Raw genomic sequence first — 25416 nt, 5'->3', positions numbered from 1 at the left:
AAAGCAAAGGGCAATTTTCAGCTCAACTATACAGTGGCTTAGTAGCCACTTACAAATCGCATGACATGAATGGACTCCACACTGGTGTCAATGAAGGGCCCTAGTTTGTTTTGGTGGCATCTGGTGGAAAGAAGAGTGAACAGATCGTCTTTAAATTCAGCCATGTGGAACTTTTATAACGACAGGGACTGTTTGTCTTTAAATGCACTTACATCCTAGTTTCTGAAATGTCTCTTGTAAACCATGACAACTATTCATGAGAAAAAAGTTAACGGCACCATTGACCAGTGAAAAGCAGGACAAAGAGCACCGACCTTTGAACAAGAAAGGAAAGCAAATTGTTTTAAATGGCAAATGTCGGACTGGAGTCCCTACCTGACAACCCTCCAGCATTTGATGCGCTTCCTTGTCCAGATCCATGTTTACTGGAGGCAAACCTGACCGATTACTATAGATTATGTACACTCGGCCTATCTGAACATGGCCCAATCTGCTGTATCCCGGGGCTCCAACCACTAGATCCTCGTAACCATCTTGGTTCAAGTCACCTGAGGACATTGCCCTGTATGCCAAAGGGAAAAACAAAAGCACAGAACCACATTGTTTACACTTGCCGAACATTCGCAATTGAAAGATAACTAGTCACTTCTGCTGCCTCTTAATCCTCAGGGTCTACAAAGTCATTTTCTAAGTGATTTATGTTTCTTGAATCTCAAATCTATTTTCTTGAACTAAAAGGTCCAACTTCCATTAATTAACATAGCTGTGACCTCCATGGAGACCTATTAGATAGTCCAGGAGTCGACAACCTGCGGATCTTTAAGAAGCCAGTTCTGGCTCCAGGCGCTGCCACCACTGACTCCTCTAGCAGCTCTCTGCCCTGCTGAAATAATGGAACTAAATGTAATTGGTTTAGCAGCTGGCAGGGAGGCAGGAGGGATCCAGCTGTTAAACCAATTAAATTTAATTCCATTATTCTAGCGGTGGCAGGGAGCCACCCGTACTGCAGGTGGGGGAAGTGCTAAGCCTGCAGGACAGCTGAGGGAGGGTCATCTGAGTCTGCCCTTGTTGGAGCAGCGCAGCCCCACTGATAAGGAGGCAGCAGCTGCGGAGGGGCAGTAGCAGCACATGCGGCTGGAGGAGCTCATCTGCTGAGGCAGGTTAAGCCTGGGGATGGATTGGGCAGGTTTGTAGGGTGGGGGTTAAAGCTTGGGGATTGTGGGGAGGATTGGGGGGCTGAGGCGAGTAAAGCCTGGCGATGTGGGGTTGGTTTGCAGGCCAAGAGAGGTAGAGCCTGGTGTAGCCAGACAAAATCTCCCAACTACAGACCAGCTTTTGCCTCCCCTCTAAGGTGCCTCAGAGCACACAGGGCACTGAACAGCAGTTAAACAGCACAGTCTTTGATGTCTTCCTAAAGGGGCCCAGATGTGCTGGCTCATCGTGACCCTGAGGAACTGAAAACACAGATAGAGGGCTAGCAGGCTAACCGTTAACAAAGAGCCTCAGAGACCTGCCCTTGGCTGGCATTAATGGAGTGATGCGCCCACACAGCCATCCCAGAAGAGAAATCTCCGCCCTTGTAAAAGAATGTCCTGTACTCCCAAATTCTTTATCTCCTGTCTTACAAGCACAAATTAAGTAAGAATTGCCCTTGTAAAAACTGGCATCACAAAAGACAGACCAGTATAATCTGGCACCATAGATAAGAAAGAGAATACGTAACCCAGGGGTATAAAGATGGGCCCAGCAGCACTCTGAGTGCATTCCCACCAACTACCTGCTGGTCAGGTCAGGTGATTGCCTCCCGAGGTCCGCAACTGGGGACGCCCAACCTCGTATTCATCTTTCCATGGAATTGAGTGACTGATCCTGGCTTGGCTACGCTGGTATCGAGAGACGCAAGGAGGGTAAGATATACCCATATTAAGGAGGGTAAGATGTACCCACATTAAGGTCTCCTTTTGGTGCGCACAGTTAAAGAATTAGAGCTCTATAGATAGATGCTGTTGCATTAAGACATTGTCGTATTGAATTGTAATGTAACCTGTTAACACCTGTAGTCTGCTAGCATATAAGAAGTAGACAATAGCCTTTTGTAACAGCATGCTTATAACTGTAGCTTAACAAGCTTGTAACTAGTTAAGATCTAAGCCTGACTGCTGTTACTCTCTGTCACTACAACACAGCCGGCACAACAAAAAGAACTTTAACCATTTGGTTACCACAGCCTGGCCATAGGTGAGAGTGCTAGGAGCTCCCTGCTCTAGCAGTAAAAGACTTGGGTGTTTAGGACCCTGGGGCATCCATCAGCCTGGCCCAGGCTGCCCGCTGCGAAGGAGCCCTGCACTCTAGCAGTTGAAGACTCGGATGGTAACAAGGGCATAGTTGGTACCTCACCGCACATTACCTGGCCACCGGCTAACACCTGGGAATGGGGGCCATGGAGGGTTGATGTGAACATTGCTCCTTCCTGCTTAAGAGCCTATCCCCAGGTGCAGCATTTTCCTTATCCTCGTTTGCTCTCCAATCCGGGGTGAAAGTAACAAACTTTCTAACTAGTCAAATCATCATGTGTGCACGGTTCTTAAAATAGGGGCTACAAAAATACAGTTTGATGGTATTTATTAAGGACTGTCTCATATTCACATGCACTGTGGCTCCTGAAGTATTGATTTGGTAACTGAATTTAAAAAAATGGCTGTTCTTGCTATTTTGGTTGCAGACCCCTGAGATAGTTTTATTTACTGAACTGTAGCACTTGGCAGCAACCAACCAGCGTGAAAAACAGACACAAGGAGTGTAACAGATGCTGCTCACATCAGCCATTATTTCTGCCTCTATTTCTGGTCATTTGACTTAGTTTGGTGAGCCTCTTGGTTTGATGGAGCTTGCAAAGGTTGAAAGAGAAAGAACAAACTGGCATTTTATTTACTAAATTAATACATGAGAAGGGTGCCAGATTAATAGGGCGACCGTACCTCCCTGTCCCAAATATGGGACAGGGAGATATGTGGAGAGGGACCACTCCTCCCAACTCCACCAAGCCCTGGGGAGCCGCAAAGGAGGTGGGAGCCACCAGCACTCACCGCAAGCCCGGGGAAGCGGGAGCCACCCACACTCCCTCCACTTTCCCAAGGCTCAGGGAAGTGACCTACGTGTTCTCCAACCAGCAGCTGCTGGCGGAAAAGGTCAGCAGCGGAGGGCCTAAATATGGGACAATTAGTCCCTTTTAAAAATAAGTAGGGATGCCTTTTTTGGCATCCCAAATATGGGACCATCTTGCCAAATATGGGACGGATGGTCACCCCACAGATTAATAGCCCTGGAGACAGCGCCAGAGCAGATATAGAAAGACTTAGCAGCTGTGCAAGCTTCTTCCATCCCTCTCCTCCATTGTATGTCTGCCATAAACAGGATGGATACTCTTCTGGAGAGGAGAAAGGGTGGTACCATTTGTTTTGTTGTATAAAGCCTCTGCTAAATCCAGTACAATGCAGATGTAAATTCTGTAACTTTCAGTCATTGCTGGTTTTAAATCCTATCACTTTCTGTAAGCTTTGTAACAGTAGCTTTACTTTGTAGGTATAGCTTTGGTCTGTACAGCTGTATTTTGTTTAATGAGCTTTGTTTGCATCAGCCGTTACGTCTCTACTAAGTATTACAAATTAGTAGGAAATTGTTTATGGATACTGTCAGTCTGTAAGAAATCCTGGCTGCTCCTTTTATAAAAGAGATTTCTTTCTTTCTGAAGAGAGCTTTCCTTTGTGTGAGTGGGGAAAGTGAACATGTGTGTGCGTGCAATGGAATCAGCCCCTGAAGCCAGCCTGTCTGGACAACCAACTGCCAGCAACAGCCAGAAGGCCAGAGAATAGGAGCTGAGCCCGGAAAAAGAACCCACCCAAGAAAGAGAGGCCACATCAAGAGAAGATCAAAGTCCCATATGCTGTTAGCTGATGACTCACGGCCATACAGAGTCCTGGGACAGCGGTCATGGTCATACGGCATCCTAGGGCAGTGGGACAGGCCAATTGTTATTGGACTGAAGCTTATAACAGATGGGAAAAGCTATAGTTCTCCCTCTTTTTCCCTGCTCTCTCCTCACCATCACCATGCTGCAAGAGTTAGTCTTGGCTGGGGAGGGTGGAGGCATAAGACGAGGCCCAGGGCCTTGGCCCTGGGCCCCTTCCCCTCTCCCCAGGATGGATGGTTCTGACTGCTCCTGAGTACTCAAGCTGGCAAAGGCTATGTCTACACTAGACATAGAAGTCGAACACCACTATTCAGTTTTAGCTACGCCAACTGTGTTGTTAAAATCAACTTATCGGTGGTTGACTTCCACGTCTGTCTACACAGAGGAAGGTGAACGGGATCACTCTTCGCACTGACCTTCTTTATTCCTTGCCACTCATGAGGCGCTCCAGGGTTGTGTTGCATGAAATAAAACCCCGGAAGATCAACCCTCAGCGAGTTGATTGTCCATGGTAGTGTGGCTCTAGCCCAGGGATTCCTAACCTATGGTTTGGTACCCAAACATGGGTTACCATTAGATTTGATAAGGGCCAACAGCCGGGCAGGTCCCAGCTGCATGTGGCTGTTAAAGAAGCCATTTGCAGCTCCTAACACTGCTGCCTCATGCAGATATCTATCACTAGAGATAGCAATTACCTGAAAGCTTAACACTTGAGTTAATTAGCTTTAACGATTGTTACCTGCTGGGAGCAGGAGGGCTGGGGGAGCTGCCCAGCCTAGCAGCCACAGTGAACAGGCGGCGGGAGGAGGGGGAGTGTCTAATGCTGGGGCTGTTTAGGGCTGCTGGGGCGTGGGGGGAAAATCTAAAGCTGGGGGTGGTTTGGGGCTGTGGAGGAGGGGGGTCTAAAACTGGGGGAAGTTTTGGGCTGCAGGTAGGGTCTAAGGCTGGGGGTGAGAGTGGGGTGGTGGTGGCCATTTGGGGCTATTTTGTGTTCAGCCCCTATGACATTTAAAAAATTGCCTTGTGCCCCACTAAAAATAAGTTGGACACCCCACCTTATGCATTACAAAGACTGCTTCAGTCTCTTTCATATTTGTAGTGATCCCAGGCAAGCCACTTAATAGTCTCTGGCAGTAATTTTCACACACACCCTTCTCTCTTCCCACCTTTTGCCCACCCTTCTCTTCTCTGTAGCTGATTTCTCAGTTTTCATTGTTTTATTTGTGACTCACCGCGACAGCCCCTCCAGTCTCTGAGTGTCGGGTTTAATTTGGGGACAGGAGAGAGCAGTTTAGGATGACTCTTCCCCACACCACAACTCAGATTAAGTATAATAATAAAATAATAAACTATAATAAACAAACAGTACTATTTTATTAATGTATTTTCCTTTTTTATGGAATAACTATTAATATATAAATGTGAGGGAGCACAATTTTATATTCTTACCTCAGGCGCAAAATTAACTAGTTATGGCACTGCTTCCCCACCCCCCACACACGCACGCACTCTCTCTCTCTCTCTCTCTCTCGCCCGTTTTGACTTGCCTTGGGTCACCACATCTTCGTGAATTATCAAAATGGGTCCTCATCTGGAAAAGGCTGAGAACCGCTGCTCTAGCCAAAGAGAGCAAGTTCACAAGGGAGTCATACAATCAGCTCACTGCCCTGGATTCATGACCGCAGCCAGACACACTGGACCCACTATGCCTTGGCTCCCTCTGCTGTCTTCACCTGCGTGAGTTCACCTGCGTAAGGGTATGAGTGCTGGAGGGTATGAGTGCGTGTCAGCGTGTGCTTGAAAGCTAGTCCCCTCTTTTTTCTTTAATTCAATAATGGCATTTAATAAAACCATATGAATGTAACCCTGGGGTGATCTCTCTAGTGCAAAATAAGATAGCATCATTCTCCAGGGTTTTCGCTCTGGATCAAACTTTGATGATGACTTTCAATCAGTATGGATATGGTCCCAAAAAGGCTCCATATCTCAAAACCTTCACAGCAATGCTGAGCCAAAATAAGTTGTTCTTCAACTGCCCGCATTTGCATCTTGGTTAATAGGGCCCATAACTGTACCTTTAAAATCTCTCCAAGGAATAAAGATGTAATACTTCAGCAGCTGCTTAACACATTCACAAATGAAGAGCAAGAGAAAGGAGAAAGGAGAGAGAAAATTGCACCAACCATCCCAGCCTGGCATAGGGTGATTTCAGAAAGTACGAGGCTGTAGGTTTGGAGACGTGGTTAGAAGGTTTGTGACGTGTGAGTGCCAACACTCTCCTGATACTCGTTGCAAAAGCACTGTTAATAAAGAGGAGGGACTTCTGAAAGAAAGAAAGAAAGAGATATTTCAAGAAATACAGGAATAATAAGACAACGTACACAAATACCCACAGTGTATTTTCCTTAACACCAGTTTCTTTTGGTCCTGATCCAAAGCCTGTGCAGGTCAGTGGGAGTCTTTACACAGCTCTCAGTGGACTTTGGATCAGGTCCACAGTGCTACTTCAGAAAGATGCAGAACCCTAATAAATCCAAAGCACAAGTGACCAAGATTGCACTACTGCATTATGGGTAGGGTTCCTTCTTGGCCCATAAGGGTGACCAGCTGCTGCTATGAACCACGAATATTAAACACATAGGCTGTGTCTACACTAGCCCCCTTCTTCAAAGTGGGCATGGTAATCAGCCTAGGCAGAGAATACTAATGAAGCATTGCAATGAATAGTGTCCCCGTGGCAATGTCAAAGTTGCCAACTTCAAAGTGCCGGCATGCGAGTAAGGGCACTTCAAAGTTGGGTGGGTACTTCAAAGTGCCCACGGCTACACGGCAAGCTGGCACTTTGAAGTTTGCAACTTCGACGTTGCCACGGGGAGAATTAGCCTAATGAGGTGCTGCATATTCATCATAGCACTTCATTAGTATTCTCTGCTCAGGCTGATTACCATGCCCCCTTCAAAGAAGAGGGCTAGTATAGACATGGTCATACTGTAATATCATTACATATAACAAAATAATAGCTGTTCACACGTGTAAAATGGTACCATCCTCATCTGGAGACTCTGTCAAAACAGTTTATGGCAGATCCAAATTTTGTATTGTCCATCTATCTCCCCGTCCACTAGTCATCTAAAAAGACTTACTGTTGCCCAGGATTGCATATTGAAGTAAACACCCTTCTCTGTATAGTTTATATTATTTTCAATTGTTTTAGTGAGTGAAGAAGTCATGTTCTTGTGCTGTTCCTCTTTGGATTGTTCAATTCTGTTGAGATAAAGAGACACTGATAGAAGTTAGAGAATCACAGAATGCTAGAACTAGAATAAGCCTTGAGAGGTTATCAAGTCCAGTCCCCTACACTCATGGCAGGGCCAAGCTCCATCTAGGCCATCCCTGACAGTTGTCTGTCCAATCTGCCCTTAAAAATCTCCAACAATGGAGAGTCCACAACCTCCCTAGACAATTTATTCCAATATTTAACCACCCTGATAGCTAGAAGGTTTCCCTAATGCCCCAACCTAAACCTCACTTGCTGCAATTTAAGCCCATTGCTTTGTGTCCTATCCTCAGAGGCCAAGGAAAATAATTTAATCTCACTCTTCCATTTAACAACCTTTTAGGTACTTGAAAGTTATTATCATGTCCACTCTCAGTCTTCTACTGCTGAGGGGATCATTAACTAGATAAACTCTTTAAATGCAATTTAATAACTGGTCTGAAGATTTTATACTAAGATTATATAATGAGAAAAGCTGAAGATCATGCCATTCAGATGGCCATTCACCCAATTTTTATAGTATGGCCATAGAACCACGTTAGCTACTGAGTTACACCAATTTAACTGCACTGAAGTCAGTGGAACTATACCTGTTAACAACAGCTGAGAATCTAGTGCCTAGTTATTACCTAATTACATCAGTGTCATTCAAACTGTGCTGTGTACAAATGGACTTGAATTGTGCTAGTGTACACCTGTCACTGGAACTTGATTCTGTTCTTTTACAGCCATAAGCATACAAACTCTTTCATGCATTATTAGTGATTTCTAGAACAGTAATACACAGGCAAGCAAAGAACCTGAACAAATCAAACAAATGAACAGAACAAAAATGCTTATTAGTAGAATATATTTCTAGAATATCCTCTACCTGCCTTTTCTCACACTAGTAAATCCATTGCCATACACATATTTGATTCCAATCTACATTCTGTTAGACCCTGTGTACACTGCCCCTCCCTGTTAAAAGGGGAATGCAAATGTGGCAGATCAAAAATGCCAATGAGGTGATAATTTGCATATCCAGCACCTCGTTGGCATAATGGCAGCCACTTGCTGTTCCTGATGTGCTGTTTTCAAAATGAAATCCTAATTGTATTTCAGAAAGAAGGGTGCTTTCGAAAGCAGGGTTTCCTTTCAAAGAAACCTCATCTACCTGGCTGTTTTGCATTTCCAAAACAGCACTTCTGAATGACAAGTGGCTGTTGTTATACAAATGAGATGCTGAATATGCAAATTGTCACCTAATTTGCATTTTTGATCCATCACATTTGCATTCCCCTTTCGAAAGGGAGAAGCAGTACAGACGTGGGTAGGGTAATAAGTAACATAAATGAGACACACAATATTTGTCTCCCTTGACCAAGACTGGAAGCAGCCAAAGGGAAAAAGAAAATAAAAACCAATCTCTTTAATTTAAAATCTCAGTTAACTAAGTGGTAAGATACAGGTGACGCTGCTCACATGTCTCCAGGCTCCCCCAAAATGTGAGATTTATAAAAAGATGATGTACCTGTCAAGCAAAAATACCCAGTCTTTTTCAGTTTGCGCATGAGGCATTATTTGTTTGCTAGATGATGAAAACTTTTATGCACAAATGAAAAACACAATCCTCAAAGGAATCTCTTCTAACCGTCTGCTATCTTGCTTTCTCTCTTTCTCTCACCCCTTATATTTGATAGTTCTCTTTCCTGTCTCTATCAATGTGTTTTTTCTCTCCCTCTTGCTTGTTTTTCTCTGTGATTCATTTCTCTTTGCTGTGCTGTCCCACAGCACTCCACTGCATCGGTTACCAGAGAGATGCAAACTGAACAGAATCATGTACAAAAGCTTCAGATATACAGGGTGAGAAAACGCTGAATCTTTGTTATCTAAACTGAATATGTGATCATGGATTTTAGATTCATTCTGAGAATTACAATGAGGATAAAATAAACGATGAATTCTTGGGATAAAAAAAACACTTAGGGTGTAGATATTAATAGCACAATATGAATTCTAATGTTCAAAGTTTGACTAACTCCTGTGTCTCTGATGTACTTAGGGCTGACACACTGCAGATGCAGTTCAATGAGAATTCACTAGTAGTGAAAAGGTCACAGAGGGCTCCTATCAGGCCCACTCGGGGGGGTGCGGTGGGCAAAGTGGGCAGTTGTCTCAGGACCCAGCCCTTTAAGAGGGCCCAAAGCTTCAGCCACTTCAGCAACTGCAGAAGCCAGACCTCCTGGCCCCTTTGAAGTGGCAGTAGCACCACTCTGCATAGCTGTGGGGGATCCAGCACCATGGTCCTGGAAGTGCTAAGGGCTCAGTGCCCTTGGCCCCACCCCTTCTGGGGCGGCACAGAGCCGGGCCACCCTCCCACCTTGCCCTAGGGCCCCCAATGGCTGTCATCACCACTGGCTCCAACATAAGGAGGGAGATAACTGTGGAATAGGTATGGAGGGGACAACATACTTCAAAGTGCTACAGAGTTGGACTCTACAAGCATGTAGACCAGTTGAGTAAGGCTTTTTAATGTTAGCTGTGCGAGAGGCAGATGTACAGGCCAGTGAGCCACAAGACCTCATGTATCAGTGTGCAGAAGTCACGCTCCTGGTCTAATACAGGTGATGGAACAGAAGCCCCAAGGGACAGAGAGCCCACGCCACATGCTATCTGCACTGCATATCGGAGGAAGCCCTTCCCAACACTAGCAAAATTTCTCTGTACAAAGTAGATTTGTTTGGGTTGGGGAGGGCCTAAGTTATACTCAAAGGAAATATCAAACTAGTATCTATCTTCATATATGAAGATACTCTCCCGTGGAGTAAAGATTTTCCAAAAAAGGAGAAGTGAGGAACCTTGACAGGTTACCCAGGTAATTAGATTTCCACACTAATGGCTGTTTCCTCCTTCAGAGATAAATCTTTGCAGCTTTCAGCATTATACTCACATGTCGCTGTTTTTATGCTCTCCATTGCACTCTATAAACAGAGGATTCTCGGGTATGAAGCAGCCACTGAAGAAATAGGGAAAACAGATTTTTCTGCTGAATATTTATTTTAATAAAAGTTAAACTACATGAAAATCTGGGAAGTGAGGTCCTCTCCCTCAGTAGTCCCTGCTTATTCAAAATTACGACATTGTTATATTCCTTAGACTTTACTTTCTTTTCTATAAAATTGCTGTAAAATTATTTAGACTCCAGAAGCATATCATATGCAATTATGTAACCAATTACTTTGGCGCTAATAAATTGCTAATCCTAATAAGGCAAAGTGTTTTTAATTAAAGTGACATTTTTGGAACACACAACACAGCAGATTATAATCCAATGCCATTTTCTAGTGTATAGACTAAAAATATAATTGTTTGATATCTGCCTCCTGCAGCTGGGGTTGTGAAGCTACCTTGGCAAAGGTGAAATACTTGGATAAGTGGTATCATAGTGATAAAGTTTTCTATGAAAAGAATACCAGCTAAACATGAGCTTGAACATTCAACTGTTAGACAATTATGCATCATTTTTACTCTGAACTCAGTGAAATTATTCAATGGGAGTTGGATTGGGCCCTTAGCGTTACTGAATTCTGAGTAAGTAAGGTCTTTGGTTTCATGCTCCAATTCTGGGGCTCATCTGCTTCCTGGAGAACAAGTAAACAGATTTCATACCTTGAACACAGCAAAGGTAATTTATCTGACTTTAGAAACAATGAGAAATCCTGTAGCACCTTATACTCTAAGGACTTGTCTACACTACCTCCCTACTTCGAAGGGAGGATGGTAAGTAGCGTGTCGGGAGACTGTTAACGAAGTGCTGCACTGCACATGCAGCACTTCAATTAGCTAATTCTCCCTTGCAGCAACCTCAGGAGTAAAGGGACTTCGAAGTTGCCCAGGCACTTCGAAGTACTGGTGGGTTAGCCACAGCTACACGCGAGCTGGCACTTCAAAGTTTAACTTTGAAGTGTAGACAAGCCCTAACAGATTTATAGGAGCATAAGCTTTCGCAGGCAAAGAACCACTTCGTCAGATGTATGTGACAACGCAGGTCTTTGCGCATGAAAGCATCTGCTCTAAAAAACCTGATAGTCTACAAGGTGCCACAGGACTTCTTGTTGTTTTTGTGGCTACAGACTAATATGGCTACCCCTCTGATACCTATTTGACTTTACTGTAGTCTCATATGAGATGCATCTTAACATACACAACATCATCTCACCTGGTCCCATTTTCTAACATGTGGCTTGCTATCTGAAAAATATTATTTGACCAAAATGCCATGTCATCCAGCCCTCCAAGGAAATACTCATGGAACCTCTCCACCAAAAAAGGAGACTTGCTAGCATATGATGGGAAAAGCTGCAAAACAAAATGCAATGTGATTAGTGGAATGGTTCAGTGTAGCTTAACACTAATGTGTACCTAGTTGTTAGCAAGAAAAATTAACAACTTACCTTGGCAACAGCAAGGATTTCGCCATACCTGCAAAAATAATCTTCAGATAAATGTGTTTCATTAACAAATAATATGAAAATAACCTACTTCAAAGCCTTTGTGGACCATAATATAATAATCCAGTAGTTAGCAGACCTTAAGGACACTAATGTTGAGAAACTTTCTTGCTCATTACTGTAACATAGTAAGATATGTAAAATCAGAGGCAGAGCTCTTTACTGTGTAATACTTGTTCTGTCTACAATGCTGTGCAACTCAGTACAAGTATAGGTACATCTACACCGCCTGCAGCATAGGCATACATACCAGTGTGTGTGGTGAGGCATTCCTTAGGCCAAAAAGCAAAGACACCTCTGAGCCTGTGGGTAGGCACCCAAATATACACCCTACAGCTAATAGTCTTCCCCACTTCAGCAAAAAGACTACCAGTGGGGAAAGTCTGTGGTGGGGGGAGGCTGTGGGGAAAGACTCAGCAGCAACTCAATCTTTCCCCACTGCATTTTCCCACAAGGGCCTTTGCTCGCTGCAGGGCAAGTCTGGCAGTGGGGCCCTGCTGAAGCCATTCTCTGACACACAGAGCTACACATGGCATTCTGGATGCAGCTTGCTTTTCACTGTGGCCATGTAAACTACAGATATCCTATCAGCAGCCATTACTGGTATGTAGTGTAGACACAGCCTGGCAGTAAATAATTGAATTAATGAACACAGCTATGAGCCTCAAGGTATTCTAAAGTAGTCCTCACCACAAATCAGGTTCTCTTAGCTAAGACAGACAACCTCCCTACACACCCTCAGACCGGCAGCATTCTGGAAGTGTCTGCGATGGTGGAAATGTCTCTGGGCAAGTGAGTTCGCTAAAGCTATGCATCTACGCTGCATTCTTCACTGAAGAAGATCAGAGTTTCACCACTGAAGTGCTACAACACAGCCAAGCTTCCAAGTGCTGCTGTTATCTTGCAACACAGATCTGTTAATATCGTTAAGCAATACAGCCTAACTAGTGTATTCATCTATTAATAAAATGTAACAATTATGAAACTTGGATGAAGGTAAAAATTTCATTCCAAATGTCCCCAAAGCTCAGCGGTGATTTGGAAAGAAGCTTGGGTCTAGCTCATCTCCTATGTAGAGAGGAAGATTCAGGTACTTCCTCTGTGAGCTGTTATAATTTTAACCCACACTTTTTTGCGAAATAATAAGTTCACAACTCAGTGACTTACAATTCAAGAAACAGCATGTATGTGCAGTCAATAATTGTGTCTTCGGTTATGACTTCCTGGCCATAATATTCCTTATAGATAGCTAGAAGGTCTTTGACCGGTACATACCTAAAAACAATATTGAGTTACAACTAGTTTTTTCCCATTCAGTCCAATAAAACACAATTCATTTTATGTAATTCCCTCCATGGGATTCTTGGCTAGTAGATTTGCCTAATCCTGGAATGTGTCCTCTCCATTACCTGTCCCCAAGCCTATCCTTTGCCCTTTTGGGATCAGCCTATTCACATTTAACACAATTGTTCCTACCCCACCTTCCACGCAGACCTATGCCAGGTCTTAAACTGTGCCAAGGACCTTCAGCACTGGGATGAACTTCTCCCTAATTACACAAAATGAGACACAACCAACGCTTCAATTTTATTGTTAATAAAGTATATTGTACCTGAGAACTGTAAGTTATAAGAGTAGATAAAACTGTTTTAAAATGTACCTGATGCTAGTGTCTTACTTTTGAGTCAGAATGTTGGAGTTTAATGGAAGCAGGTGTCCATTTAATGTTAATTTCAAATCTTGTCCTTGTAGTGTTCAATTTATGGGACATAAAATAAGCAATAGGGACTTCTTTATGGTTCCCTACACTATATAAATATCTATACTCACAACCACAAATAGCTAAACTATGCAGAGATATCTCATATAAAGATAATACCACTGAGTCATATAAAGAACTGCTAGGACTTTCCAGCAAGCTATTTCTAAAACTGAATTTTTAGCTTTCGGTTTCCTGTATGACGAGGGTGAATATCTTCACCTCGCTGCATCAGTTATCTCATGTGTAAAATGGGGATACTACTACTTCCATTTTGTCTTCTCTTCAAGACGGTGTCTCTCTCTCACTCATGGTATGTAAGTATTACATCTATACCAGAATAATTTTCTGATCTTACCACTCTTGGTGCCATGACAATACAAACAAATATTATTTTATTAGAACATCCTGAAATCAGCATCGACTCTACATGTTACATGTGCAGTAAAAATGAATGAGAGTATTTTTGCAAAACACTGATACAAGCTTGCTCTTACCAGTCTGCTTTCAGGTAACTAAAATCAAGCTCAAACTGGCTTAACACATCACCTCCTAGGTTTAGAGAGAAAGGAGAAAAGACAGTGTACTATATTAACGCAAAACATCATAAAAAAAAAAGATGTAAATCACTGGGCCTGAGTAATATTGCAGAGGGATACTGTGTATGTTAACATTGTAAAGTTCCATTTTAGGGAAATAACTATTTATGACTTGGAATATGTTGCTGGTATACATGAAAGCAAGATGCAGAGAGAGAGAGGATGAGCAGTCTGCATTTTCAGAACACAATAAAAGCATTATCACAGTTAAATTCAGAGTGGTGACTTGAAGTTTGAAGTTCTGCTTATATTTTGGCTTTAAGCAGAAAAGGCCAGTTCCTGTATTGTCTTCAGACAGATGCACTGTGTTGCCTTAATTCCACTAAAGACCACCCCAGAGATATACTCATATGTACTTATTAAATGCCACTGTTAGATTAAAGGAAAAGGGGAATTAGCATTCAAGCACACACCCTCATACCCTCCTGCACTCAAACACCTACACAGCAAGCTGACAAGAGAACAAGCTGACAAGAGGGCTGTACAATCAGCTCACTGCCACAGATTCACGAATCCAGGCAGACACACTGGACCCACTGGTGACATCAACACAGGCAGCCTCTGTCAACAAAATTGGGCTTTTGTCGACAAAATTTGCCGAGTGCCTACACGGTTAAAGCACTCCGACAAGAGTGTGTCCACAAAACTCAGCTGTTCAGCCAGCAGTGCTATTTCTCCCCGATCAGTATAACACCCATCAACAGTGTTTTGTCAACAGAGAGCCTGTGTAGACACCTCCGTCAACTGAAGAGACTTCTGGTTCCCCAGGTAGTCCTGTTTGCAGAGCTTCCGGTGAGCCATTCTGTCGAGTAGCTTGCTTTCTTGAGCCGCTTTTATGGTGAGTGGACCGTGACCTCTGCTGACGCAGGCCGCCCATGTAGACACAGCCACTATGCCTTGGCTTCCTCTGCTACCTCTATGCAATCCTTCACCTGTGTGAGTTTGCCTCGGTATGTGTAAGAGTGCAGAGGATATGAGTGTGAGCGGCTGTGTGCCTGAAAACTAGTTCTCTATTTCCTTGTTTAATCCAACAGTGGCATTTAATAAAATACATACGAGTGTAACTCTGGGGTGGTCTTTAGTAGAAATAAGGTAACACACAACACCTGCAGCTCCAGGGTGGGAGGGCAAAGGTGATTTTATGCAGAATCCGGACATCCAGAATATGTTATCAAGAGGAACCTGGATGGTATGGGGAAGGGTTGGAGGTAGAAGTGGCATTGCCTTAATTTAAAATGGTTCTACTGCCCAGAATCTACACAGTACTGAACAGTTTAGCAATTATTCTTCCCATTTATCATCCATAGGAGTCCTACACAAGGACTTGTGGGATGGTGGAAGAGAGACAGGTAAGGGTCCTTGTTGCTCTTTTCTGACTCCTATATACCATCAGGAAGCAGAATCAGTCCCAACATTTGACTATACAGTAGGTTGGTATTCACACAGGAAATGGGACCTCATTGGTTCTTATAAGTAAATATAAAAATTACCAAAATCTCCAGTATGATGAGCTTCTGAATATGAGCCATGAAAATCGATCTGGAAAAAATTAAAACATATATTACATGTATAAAACAAATTATAACAACAAAATTTTGCTCATCTGTCAGTACAAACAGAAAAGGACAACTGAAGTGACACTAACTCCACCATGAAGCCTCTATGAGCTCCATGCCAGTCCCAAGCCTGGATGAAGGAGGAGGGCTGGTCAAGGGTGTATCAATGGGTTGACTGTCAAACAACAATACAAATGAAATCTGATGACAGTACAACTAAATGATAAAAGATGCCGGCTCAGACGTCACCCGGATAAACAAGGTCTCCGATACCAATAGAGCGATTGGTGTTGGGTCGATAAGTTGGCTACCGAAAGAAAATTACAACTAACACATATGCTATCCACTGGAACATGGAACGTCTGAACACTGTGGGCAACTGGAAAATTAGAGCTGCTTCGGAAGAAGATGGAGAGATACCGATGCAATATACTTGGAATGGCAGAGATGTGTTGGACAGGATCAGGAGAAATATGTGGTTGCAAAGTCATTTGGTCAGGAAACGAAACGAAGCATGAAGCAGGATTTGGATTCCTTCTTAGCAAAACAGCTAGGAGAGCATTATTAGGATATAAACTGGTGAGTGCAAGAATTACGGTAGCGAGATTCAAAGCAAAACTGTTCAACATTTCAGTCATTCAGGTATATGAACCTATGTCAGACAGTATGGAGGGAGAGATTGGGCTATTCTATAAAGACTTGACAAAGACAGTGGAGGAAACACCGAAGAAAGATGTGTTGATCATCGGAGGAGATTGGAATGCGGAGGTTGGAACAGATAACGAAGGTTGGGAGAGAGTCATGGGAAGGTTTGTATTTGGAGAAAGAAATAAACGAGATGAGAAATTACTAGAGTTTGCTACAGAGCATGAGATGGTGATCTGCAACACTAGATTCCAGTAAAAGGACTGTAGAAAGTGGACGTGGCACTTGAATGATGGGAAGTCCAAGAACATGATCAATATGATTTTGATAAGAAGAAGATGGATAACTTCAGTACAGCAGTGACGAACTTTCCAAGGAGAGGATATAGACTCAGACCACAGTCTAGTGATCGCAAACATCAAGATAAAACTCAAGAGAAAATGTAAGACACAGTTTAAAAAAAAGAAGACATGTGGCAAGACTATGTGAGGAAGAAACAGGGAATGCATACAGAGCAGCGCTCAAAGAGAAGATTAAGAATATCGCCACAGAGAAAGACCTAGATAAGAGAGTTGCAGGGATAGCCATGGCTATAGAAGAGGAAATTGAGCAGACTGTTCCAGAAGAAGAAAAGATCAATAAGAAGTGGATTACCCCCAAGACAGTGAAGTTGGTTCAAGAGAAGAGAGCACTGAAGATCAGAAGAGATGTCTCTGAGATGGCAAAACAGCAACAAAGGGTGAAATGCAATGAGGTAAGGAAAGCAGCCAGAAAGGATAAAGAGAAATGGTTAGAGAAGCAATGTGAAGATACAGAGAGGTATTACAGAGAATGTAAGATCAGGAAGGTGTATAAGACAATTAGGAATATTAATAGGAAATGGAAAGAGAAGCAGATGGCGATCAAAGATGAGAACGAAGAAGTGCTCATGAACAGGGAGAAGATCATGCAGCGATGGACAAGATATTGCACTGACCTATACAAAGCACAGTTGGACCTGAGTGTCTCAGAGGGACTGACTGAAGAACTGAAAGAGACATCTCCACTGATCATCGAGACCAAGACCGATATTTCAAAGGAGGAAGTAGAAAAAGCAGTGAAACGACTAAACAACAACAAGAGCCCCGGAAATGATAAGATCATGGGAGAGATGATCAAATACGGCAGAGAAAGCATGATTCAGGAAATACACCGACTATGTAATATAGCATGGAAAGAAGGGAAGGCACCTAAGGAATGGACAAGATCAGTGCTAGTGACAATACCCAAGAAAGGAAGTACACTGGAGTGCAAGAACTACAGAACGATTACCCTAACGAGTCATCTAGGCAAGGTGCTGATGATGATACTGACTGAGAGACTATGATCGCAGATAGAAGAACATATAGCAGATGAGCAAGAGGGGTTCAGAAAAGATAGAAGTACTGTACAGTAGATATTGGCACTAAGACTGATAGCAGAGAAAGCTTGACGAAAGAACAAGAACGTATACACTCACTCCGTCGATTTTTGAAAGGCATTTGACAGTATAGATCAGAAAGTGCCTTGGGTGGTGTTGGAGTCATACAGAGTGGATAGATAGCAGATTGATATGGTTGTTGAAGGATATCAATTACAATGCAGAGGCAGCAGTGAGAACATGTGGGGAGTTGGGAAGTTGGTTTAAAACAAGTAGAAGTACAAGACAAGGAGATCCAATATCATGAAGTATCTTCATCGCACATCTGGAGAGAGCGATGGACAAGATCAAGGAAGAGGTAGAAGGGGCATCTGTGCATGGGAAAAGAATTAACAACTTGAGGTTCATGGATGAAATAGTTATCATTGAGGAAGATGAGGAGAAGCTAGCAAAAATGGTGCAGGTGTTAAATGAAGAAGGGAAGCAGTACGGACTGATTATGAACATCAATAAAACAAAAACAATGGTATTTGGAGATAAGGAAATAGGAAGGAAGATCAGTGTAGATGGTATTGAACTAGAAAATGTTGAGAAGTTCACATATCTGGGGAGCAACGTAACATACGATCTAGACTGTAAGAAGGAAATAGCGACTAGAATAGCAAAAGGAAGAGCAAGTTTCAAAGCAATGGATAAGATCTGGAAAAGCAAAGCAATTAGTTTAAGAACAAAGCTGAGCGTCTTGAAAATGTGTGTATTCGGCAGCATGTTGTATGGATGTGAGACATGGGTGATAACAAAAGATTCGAAAAGAAGAATATTGGCATTCGAAAGGAGTTGTTATAGAAAGATTCTGAGAACAGGATGGATGTAGAAGGTCACCAATGAGGAATTATACAGAAAGATACAGCCAAAAGAGAACCTGCTCCAGAAGGTTATAAAACGGAAGCTACAGCTATTTGGGCATATTTGCAGAATGAATGATGAATGAAAAATCAAGACCCTAGTATGCGGCATAATGGACAGTTCGAAGAAGAGAGGCAGACCCCACAGAGAATGGATAGATGATATAGCAGATTGGTGCAGAGCTAGTCTACAGAAACTAAGCCACTCCGCACTGGACAGGGAAAGATGGAAGGAAATAGTGAGAGAGGCATCAGACACCAACGGGCGGTGAGCCCACAGTTATTGATGATGTTGATGATGAAGTGACACTAATGTTAACAGTCCCAAAATGTGGCCAACTTTCCTCTGAATAATGTTTGCTGTATCAGTGTCAGAAGTTAAGCATGTGCGTGTAAATCGTTTCAAGGTCAGGGAACTTGATTTTTAACCCTGAGTTAAAACCCTATTTGTAAATACAAGTTATGAATACCCATATCTACAGGTATGGTTAAGCAACAAAATGTACACTTACTGCTCCCATGGTTCTTAGAAATCCTTGATCAATGCCCAAGCTATGCCAGCTCACATCTGCCACCATATGAGAGGCAATTCCAAACAGAAAAGCCACCAGTTTCTCAGTATCCTAAACAACAACAACAACATGAATGCCCGTAGCAATGCGCAATTGCTTTACTGCCGCCCCACTATCTTTCAAAAAAGGAACTAGCATTTCATCTGTTCAGTGCATTAAGAAGCCCTTACTCACAAAGGGTTCAACTTTCAATGCAAGTTAGGTGTCTACATACCTCTGAAGTCCTTGTTCCAGATCCATCAAAGCATTTACTTACATGACTAACACTCGGTACTGCATTAGGTCCAAGACTATCAAGTTATATTGTTTCACTATATTGACATTAATAGGCCTACGCATTTTCTTTCAATTAAGCATATCAGTGTTCTGGGACAGAGTACTCAGCTTCTTTCCAGACTGAACCCACCTAGCCATATTTATGCTAGTATTCTCAGACAAGAAAATGGAGGAACTGTGCGAGCACTGCTCAACATAAAAGTAGTAGAATAAAGCCCTGAATAATTTCAGAGAGATTCCTTTTTCACTTGGGAATACAGTAAACCCTTGATTTTACAGACCCTGATTTAGCGGACTTCTGCCAGGCCCCCGTTGTTCCCAAAGCCCGCTTAATTGAGGCCTGTAAATTTCTAAGTCCCAATCCCCCAGCCCCCAAAATAAAAAAGTAACGGACTTACCAGCCACCAGAGCTGCCGCTACCTGGACAGTCGCCACTGCCAGAGCCACCACACATGCCTCCCACCAGGGGTAGGGCGTGTACATGGGCAGAGAGCACTTGCATACGCCCTCACCCCTGGTGGGAGGGGCGTGTGGTGGCTCCAGTGGCTCCTAAGGCTGCACAGTGGGCTCCAGAAGCTCCAGCCACATGGCACAGGGTTCCCTGCAGCCATGCAGCATTGGGGGAAGCTCCAGCCATGCCACTCGGGGTTCCCTGCAGCCATGCGGCATGGGGGCACCTCCAGCTGCAAGTGGCGCTAGGCTCCAGCTCCTTCAGCAGCAGGTCAGTAGCTGGCTTTCTTTTTTCTTTTTTTTCTTTTTTTTGGACTGGGGGAAATTGGAGCTGGGGGGAGTCTGGGTGGGTGGGTCTCAGTAAACCCTCTGATTTAATGGACGCTCAGGTTTAACAGATGCCCCTTTCCCCATTAAGCTGTTAAAATAAGGGTTTACTGTAGTTATATCCCCTTCTGTCTTAGAAGCTTCTACCTTATATCTAATTAGAAGTTTCTCCCAAGCTTTCATAGGCCAAAAGTGGAGAAGATATTTGGTGGTTTCCATTAAATCATGATTGTTTTTAGAGATTTTTTTTAAATGTGAAACTCACATATTTTCCCCTCGATGTTTTTATTGCTCATGAAAGTTAAGCAGTCCACGTGAACAGTACCGTCCAGAGCCAGGGAACATGCTGGCAACCTGTGCACAAGCTCTTGTCCAGCCTCCCAGGTTTAGGGATGCACTTCGGAGCTGACCTATAAAATGCCTTGAACTGATGTCGCAATTACTGGATTCTCCTGAGCAAAGGCTGACAAAAGTTAACAAAACTGGCAAGCCCTCCAGGGGGCAGGGATATGATCCTCAAACTTGTTTACACTTGTGACTATCAAATTTTTCCCTCTTCTACCCCCACTCCACACATGTAGAACACGTACTGCACAAAATCTGAAGGTAAGTAAGAGCTAGAGTCAAGATCTTCAAAGGTGACTAGTGTTTTTGGGTGCCTTACAAGGGGGCCTGATTTTCAGTGGGGCTCAACATACTCTGAAAATATCAGGTTGACTGTCCACTAATCACTTGCAACATGTTGACTTATGTGACTATTCCATCAGAAACCTATCCATTGAAAATGTACATGATAAAAATCAACATGATTGGAAAGTAATTCTTTTTCCCTGCCAGAGATGGCTTAAAAGCAAGTAATCATCAAATGACAAAACCAGTTTTTAATTAAAAAATAGTTAATTTTTCTTCCTGCCAGCTGAGAGATGAATTTCAGTCACATAAAACTTTAGAGAGACATGCCAACTCTCGCAAATCTATCGCAAAGGATGCAATTTTTAAATAAAATTAAGCCTCATTCATGATCTTGTGAGAACACTCTCAAAATGGCAGATATGCTCGTTTGTTTGTTTTTTTCAGCGAAGTCTGGAAAAAAATCCTAACTATTTACGAGTGCTATGCCAAGATCCTGAATGAAGTTTAATTTTACTTAGGAATTACTGTCAGCCCCATGGAGCTGGGCTCTGGATGAAAGCCTGGGAAATGAGAGATGGGACCCCACTGTAACCTCGACAGGCAAGGGCAGGAGGGGAACTCTAAGAATAATAGAGGTGAGGCTGGAAGAGCTAAACAATGCTATGGAGGTTCTAGAGGGCCTTAAGTAAGAAGGGTGGGGGCTGTATAGATGGTGGGTTCGGAAGAGATAATGTGAGTGCTAGGAGGATGAAGTGGCACTGAGAGTCAATGTTGCAGAAGGGCTGAATCAATAGGGTGGCAGTGATGGAACTGATGAGGGACTGAAGGGCAAGATGATTGTGGGGCAGGAGACAGATGTGGGGGACAGCACATTTGTAGCAAGGACCAAAATCACCTTAAACAGCCTTGAGTGGGCCACACTGGCACATGTACATCCCATGGGGGTGGGCAGGGGAGTTCAAGTGCCAAGAGACTGTCCTAAGACTTCAATATCTCCTCACATTTTTGATCTCTTGAGGTTGGCAATGCTCCTTAGGTAAGAAAGCTGGTTGGCAGAGGCTTTAAAAAGCCCATAGAAATTAAAGGGCTTTTCCTACCTCCTCCCAAGGCTGAGGGTAATTCTTTCTGATGTAATGGATACTAGTGTTAAGAAATGGAGCCCAGTGAGTGTCTTCAGAAACATCATGAAACGTTCCTGCAACGTCAAAAGACAAAATTATACCATCATATGATTTGATCCACAAGCTGGATATCTGCTCGGGCGCACATTCTAAGAATGTTATTTTTGAAACATTTTATCGTACCAAGGGTCACTGGATGCTTCGAAACTCACCCCCTCCCGTCAGAGGTGGCATGGTAATGAGGCAATTCAAAGCAGGCTAAGGAGGCACTAATGTGCATACGCAGCGCATCATTAGTGTAATGGCAGAAGCATGAATTTCAAAGTGCAGACTGACAGTGAAGAAGGGGACAGCTTCGAAATAAGCACCCCACTTCGACACTCCCTTACTCCCACAAAACTAGATCAGAGTACAGGAATGTCAAAGTAGGGAGCTCATTTTGAAGCTGCCCCATCTACACCGTCAATCTGCAATTTGAAGTTTGCACTTAGAAATTCAAGCAGACACCATTATGCTAATGAGGTGCTGAATATGTACGTTAGCGCCTCACCAGCCTCCTTCCAATTGCCTCATTATCAGACCACCTCTGATGGGAAGGGGTAAGTGAAGCAGCATCCACTGTAAAGCATTTGTGCTTGTTTTATATGTCAAAACAAATACTAAATTTACTTGCTGTATTTTTATGAAACAATTCAGGAGACTCATTCCAACCCCGCTTCTGCCCTCATGGGATTCAGAGTAGGTGAGATACAGAAAAGTATATTACACCTCAAGCAGAGAAGTCTAGCTGAGTGCAGAGAGAGGCTGGTGGCCAGATGAATCAATCCAATTTTTATGGTGCTACAAGCTTGTAGGGAATCCAAGCAAATCCCAATCAAGGCAGGGAGGCACAGAGGGAGGGACGGAGGGAAGGAAGGAAGGTCTCACTTGGGATGTGGACAATTCAGATCTTGTCTCATCTGATACTGCGCCAGGATCACAAATTCTGTATGTGTACCTAATACTCTGGGAGTAAAGGTTGCTATGCTACTTGGCATTGTAACTTTGAATTCTTGCCAAGTGCAACTCTTGTTTTGTGGAACAGAGCAAACAATTTTCTAGAATCTGGAAAGAAGACAGATTAAAAACATGATTTAAAAAAAACAGATGTCAAATGCTGAGCCCAGCAATGTTGACAGGGTCCCCTAGGTGATTTTACTGCCTTTAATTTTCCTCTTCATTTTTAAGGATAGATGAACTGGAAACATGGCAAGACATAGCGATTGGTACCAATAACACTAACTGTAACGGTAATTTTATTACATAGACTTTCTTTCTCCAAAACAAGATTAAGATTCAAAATTATTTCAGAACAGGCCTCCAAACAGTCATCAGATATTCTATGTCTGCTCTGAACTTTAGTGCTTCTCGTAAAGAAACTCTAAGCTGATGGGAGAGAGCTCTCCTGTCAGCTTAACTTCACATCTGCAAGAGGCAACAGCTACGTCGGCTGGAGAAGTTCTCCAGAAGGCCCAGTACTATCCAGTCCGGTGCTTAGGTCATTCTAATTCACATTGCTTGGGAATGTGGATTATTCATCACCCTGAGTAACGTAAATTATACCTGATGAAGTGGATATTACCCATGAAAGCTCATTACCTAATAACTAAAACTGTTGGTCTTTAAGGTGCTACAGGATTGTTTGTTTTTTATGAAGCTATAGACTATGGCAGCTACCGCCCTCCAAAATTATACCAAAGTAATTGTAGACATAACCTATGAGTAGACTGGTATGTGTCTCTCAGCATCTCTTCCACCACTTCCAGCTCACCCTCCCATTTCTGTCCCATTAAGCCAGTAGACCTTTGGAAGACAAGGGTGCCCAAAAAGTTAGTATAATCTGTCAACCTTAAGAAAAGCAGATTCTTTCAGGGGATTTGATCTCAGGAAGCCCTTGCTCAAATAACCCTACCAAGAGCTCCAGGCAGCCACAAATTTCAAGGCAATCCCAGTAACCGTGCAAATAGTCTTTTTTTAAATATACTAACTCTGCTATGATAAACTCTTTTCTTACCTTTCCTGCAGAGAGCAGGGTAAAAGGCATCAGGATAAAGGCTCCCAGCCTGAAATGCATCCTGGTGTTTTAGTAACAACTGAAGAGGGAAGGATGAGAGAACAGGAAATCAGAATACAATTGATGATAGAAAAAGTTTATTGTTAATACTTAAAGTGCAATGAATCAAAAGTAACATGAACTCTGTCAGCAACATATTGCCAAAGTAAAACTAATGGTAAGAAACATCACTTCTGTTTACAAGACTGGGTTGGGGAAGAAACATTCTAACTTAACAGTTTTAAATTTTAGTTATTTCATAACCAAAGAAATAAAGCAAAATATAAAACCACAATCTTTACATTCTACAATAAAAAGCATAAAATAATGGACAGATACTTAAATAAAACCAGAACTCTGAGAAAAGATCAAATAATATAAATAATAAATTTTATATTGCACTGAAGGATACTAAAAGCATTTTTAAAGCACTATATATATGTAAGCACACATTCAACGGGATTACTATGGTATACAAAGAGAAGCAGAACTTAAAGTGCTTTTAAGGCTCGGGCAAGGCTGTAGATGTGGGCCTTAACTGCACAAACCTTTTTTTCTCTCATTGGAAGTGATATTACATGTGGCTGATGAAACAGAACCTTAATTCTTCTTTATTTGTTTGTGTTATTAAAATTTCCATTCCAAGAGTAATTTACTAATTCCTCCAGACATCTACCTCAAGAGGAATGCAAATTAATTTAAGATGGGTGATAAGAATACAAGCAGAAAAAAATCCATGCAGCTACATGGTGTATACCTAATGGTAGTTCTTATGCTTTTTTCTAAAACTTCTGGCTGCTTGCAGCATAGGCAAAGCACTTTCCACACAGAAAAGGTGTGCCTCTGATGAGCTCACTCTCTGAAGACAGGCAAATAAACAAAAGGAGGGCAGAGGAAATTGCCACAACAGATATGCAATTAAGTAACCACACACTTCCTACCTTTCTATAGTTTGTATTTCCCTCATGTTTACTGAAAAATTCCACCGCCCTGTGTGCTGAAAAACAAGATATAATATTAAAAACTGCCTTAAATTTAGACCCGCCTTTAATAAGAAGACTAACAAAAGTTAGGGACTAGCATGAATTTACTTCTCTTACTATTCATGAATTTAAGTGTGCACTCATCCCTCGCTATACGAGCACAATTCGTTCCCAAACTTCTGCTCAGAGGCAAAAACTCAGAAGAGCAACACTAAATTCCCATTAAAATACATGTAAAAGTCTCCAATTTGTTCCAAGGGCTTGTAACTTGACATAAACCAGTTGAGTTTAGGTACTTTTCTGATGTATTTGAATAGTTTGGCACCAGAAATAAGATGTACTGTCTGTATGTAGAGCAG

General features: G+C 42.7%; 1 protein-coding gene across 1 annotated transcript in view; it reads right to left on the bottom strand.

Moving 5' to 3' along the window:
- The window catches only part of GPLD1 (glycosylphosphatidylinositol specific phospholipase D1), a 44466-nt gene extending 20647 nt beyond the window's left edge, over window positions 1–23819 (bottom strand). The window contains exons 1-12 of the mRNA XM_074987588.1: window positions 23738–23819; window positions 21959–22056; window positions 19116–19226; window positions 15589–15637; window positions 13997–14051; window positions 12908–13015; window positions 11684–11711; window positions 11449–11588; window positions 10180–10245; window positions 7114–7234; window positions 6154–6293; window positions 376–562 (exon numbers count right to left, since the gene is read on the bottom strand). Of these exons, the coding sequence (XP_074843689.1) occupies window positions 376–562; window positions 6154–6293; window positions 7114–7234; window positions 10180–10245; window positions 11449–11588; window positions 11684–11711; window positions 12908–13015; window positions 13997–14051; window positions 15589–15637; window positions 19116–19181 (960 nt within the window). The 5' untranslated portion in view covers window positions 19182–19226; window positions 21959–22056; window positions 23738–23819. The remainder of the gene's footprint in view (window positions 1–375; window positions 563–6153; window positions 6294–7113; window positions 7235–10179; window positions 10246–11448; window positions 11589–11683; window positions 11712–12907; window positions 13016–13996; window positions 14052–15588; window positions 15638–19115; window positions 19227–21958; window positions 22057–23737) is intronic.
- Between the last annotated feature and the right edge of the window lie 1597 nt (window positions 23820–25416).

Source organism: Carettochelys insculpta, chromosome 2 (assembly GCF_033958435.1).
Source record: "Carettochelys insculpta isolate YL-2023 chromosome 2, ASM3395843v1, whole genome shotgun sequence".
NCBI lineage: Eukaryota > Metazoa > Chordata > Testudines > Carettochelyidae > Carettochelys > Carettochelys insculpta.
This window is presented reverse-complemented; position numbering and strand designations above follow the sequence as displayed.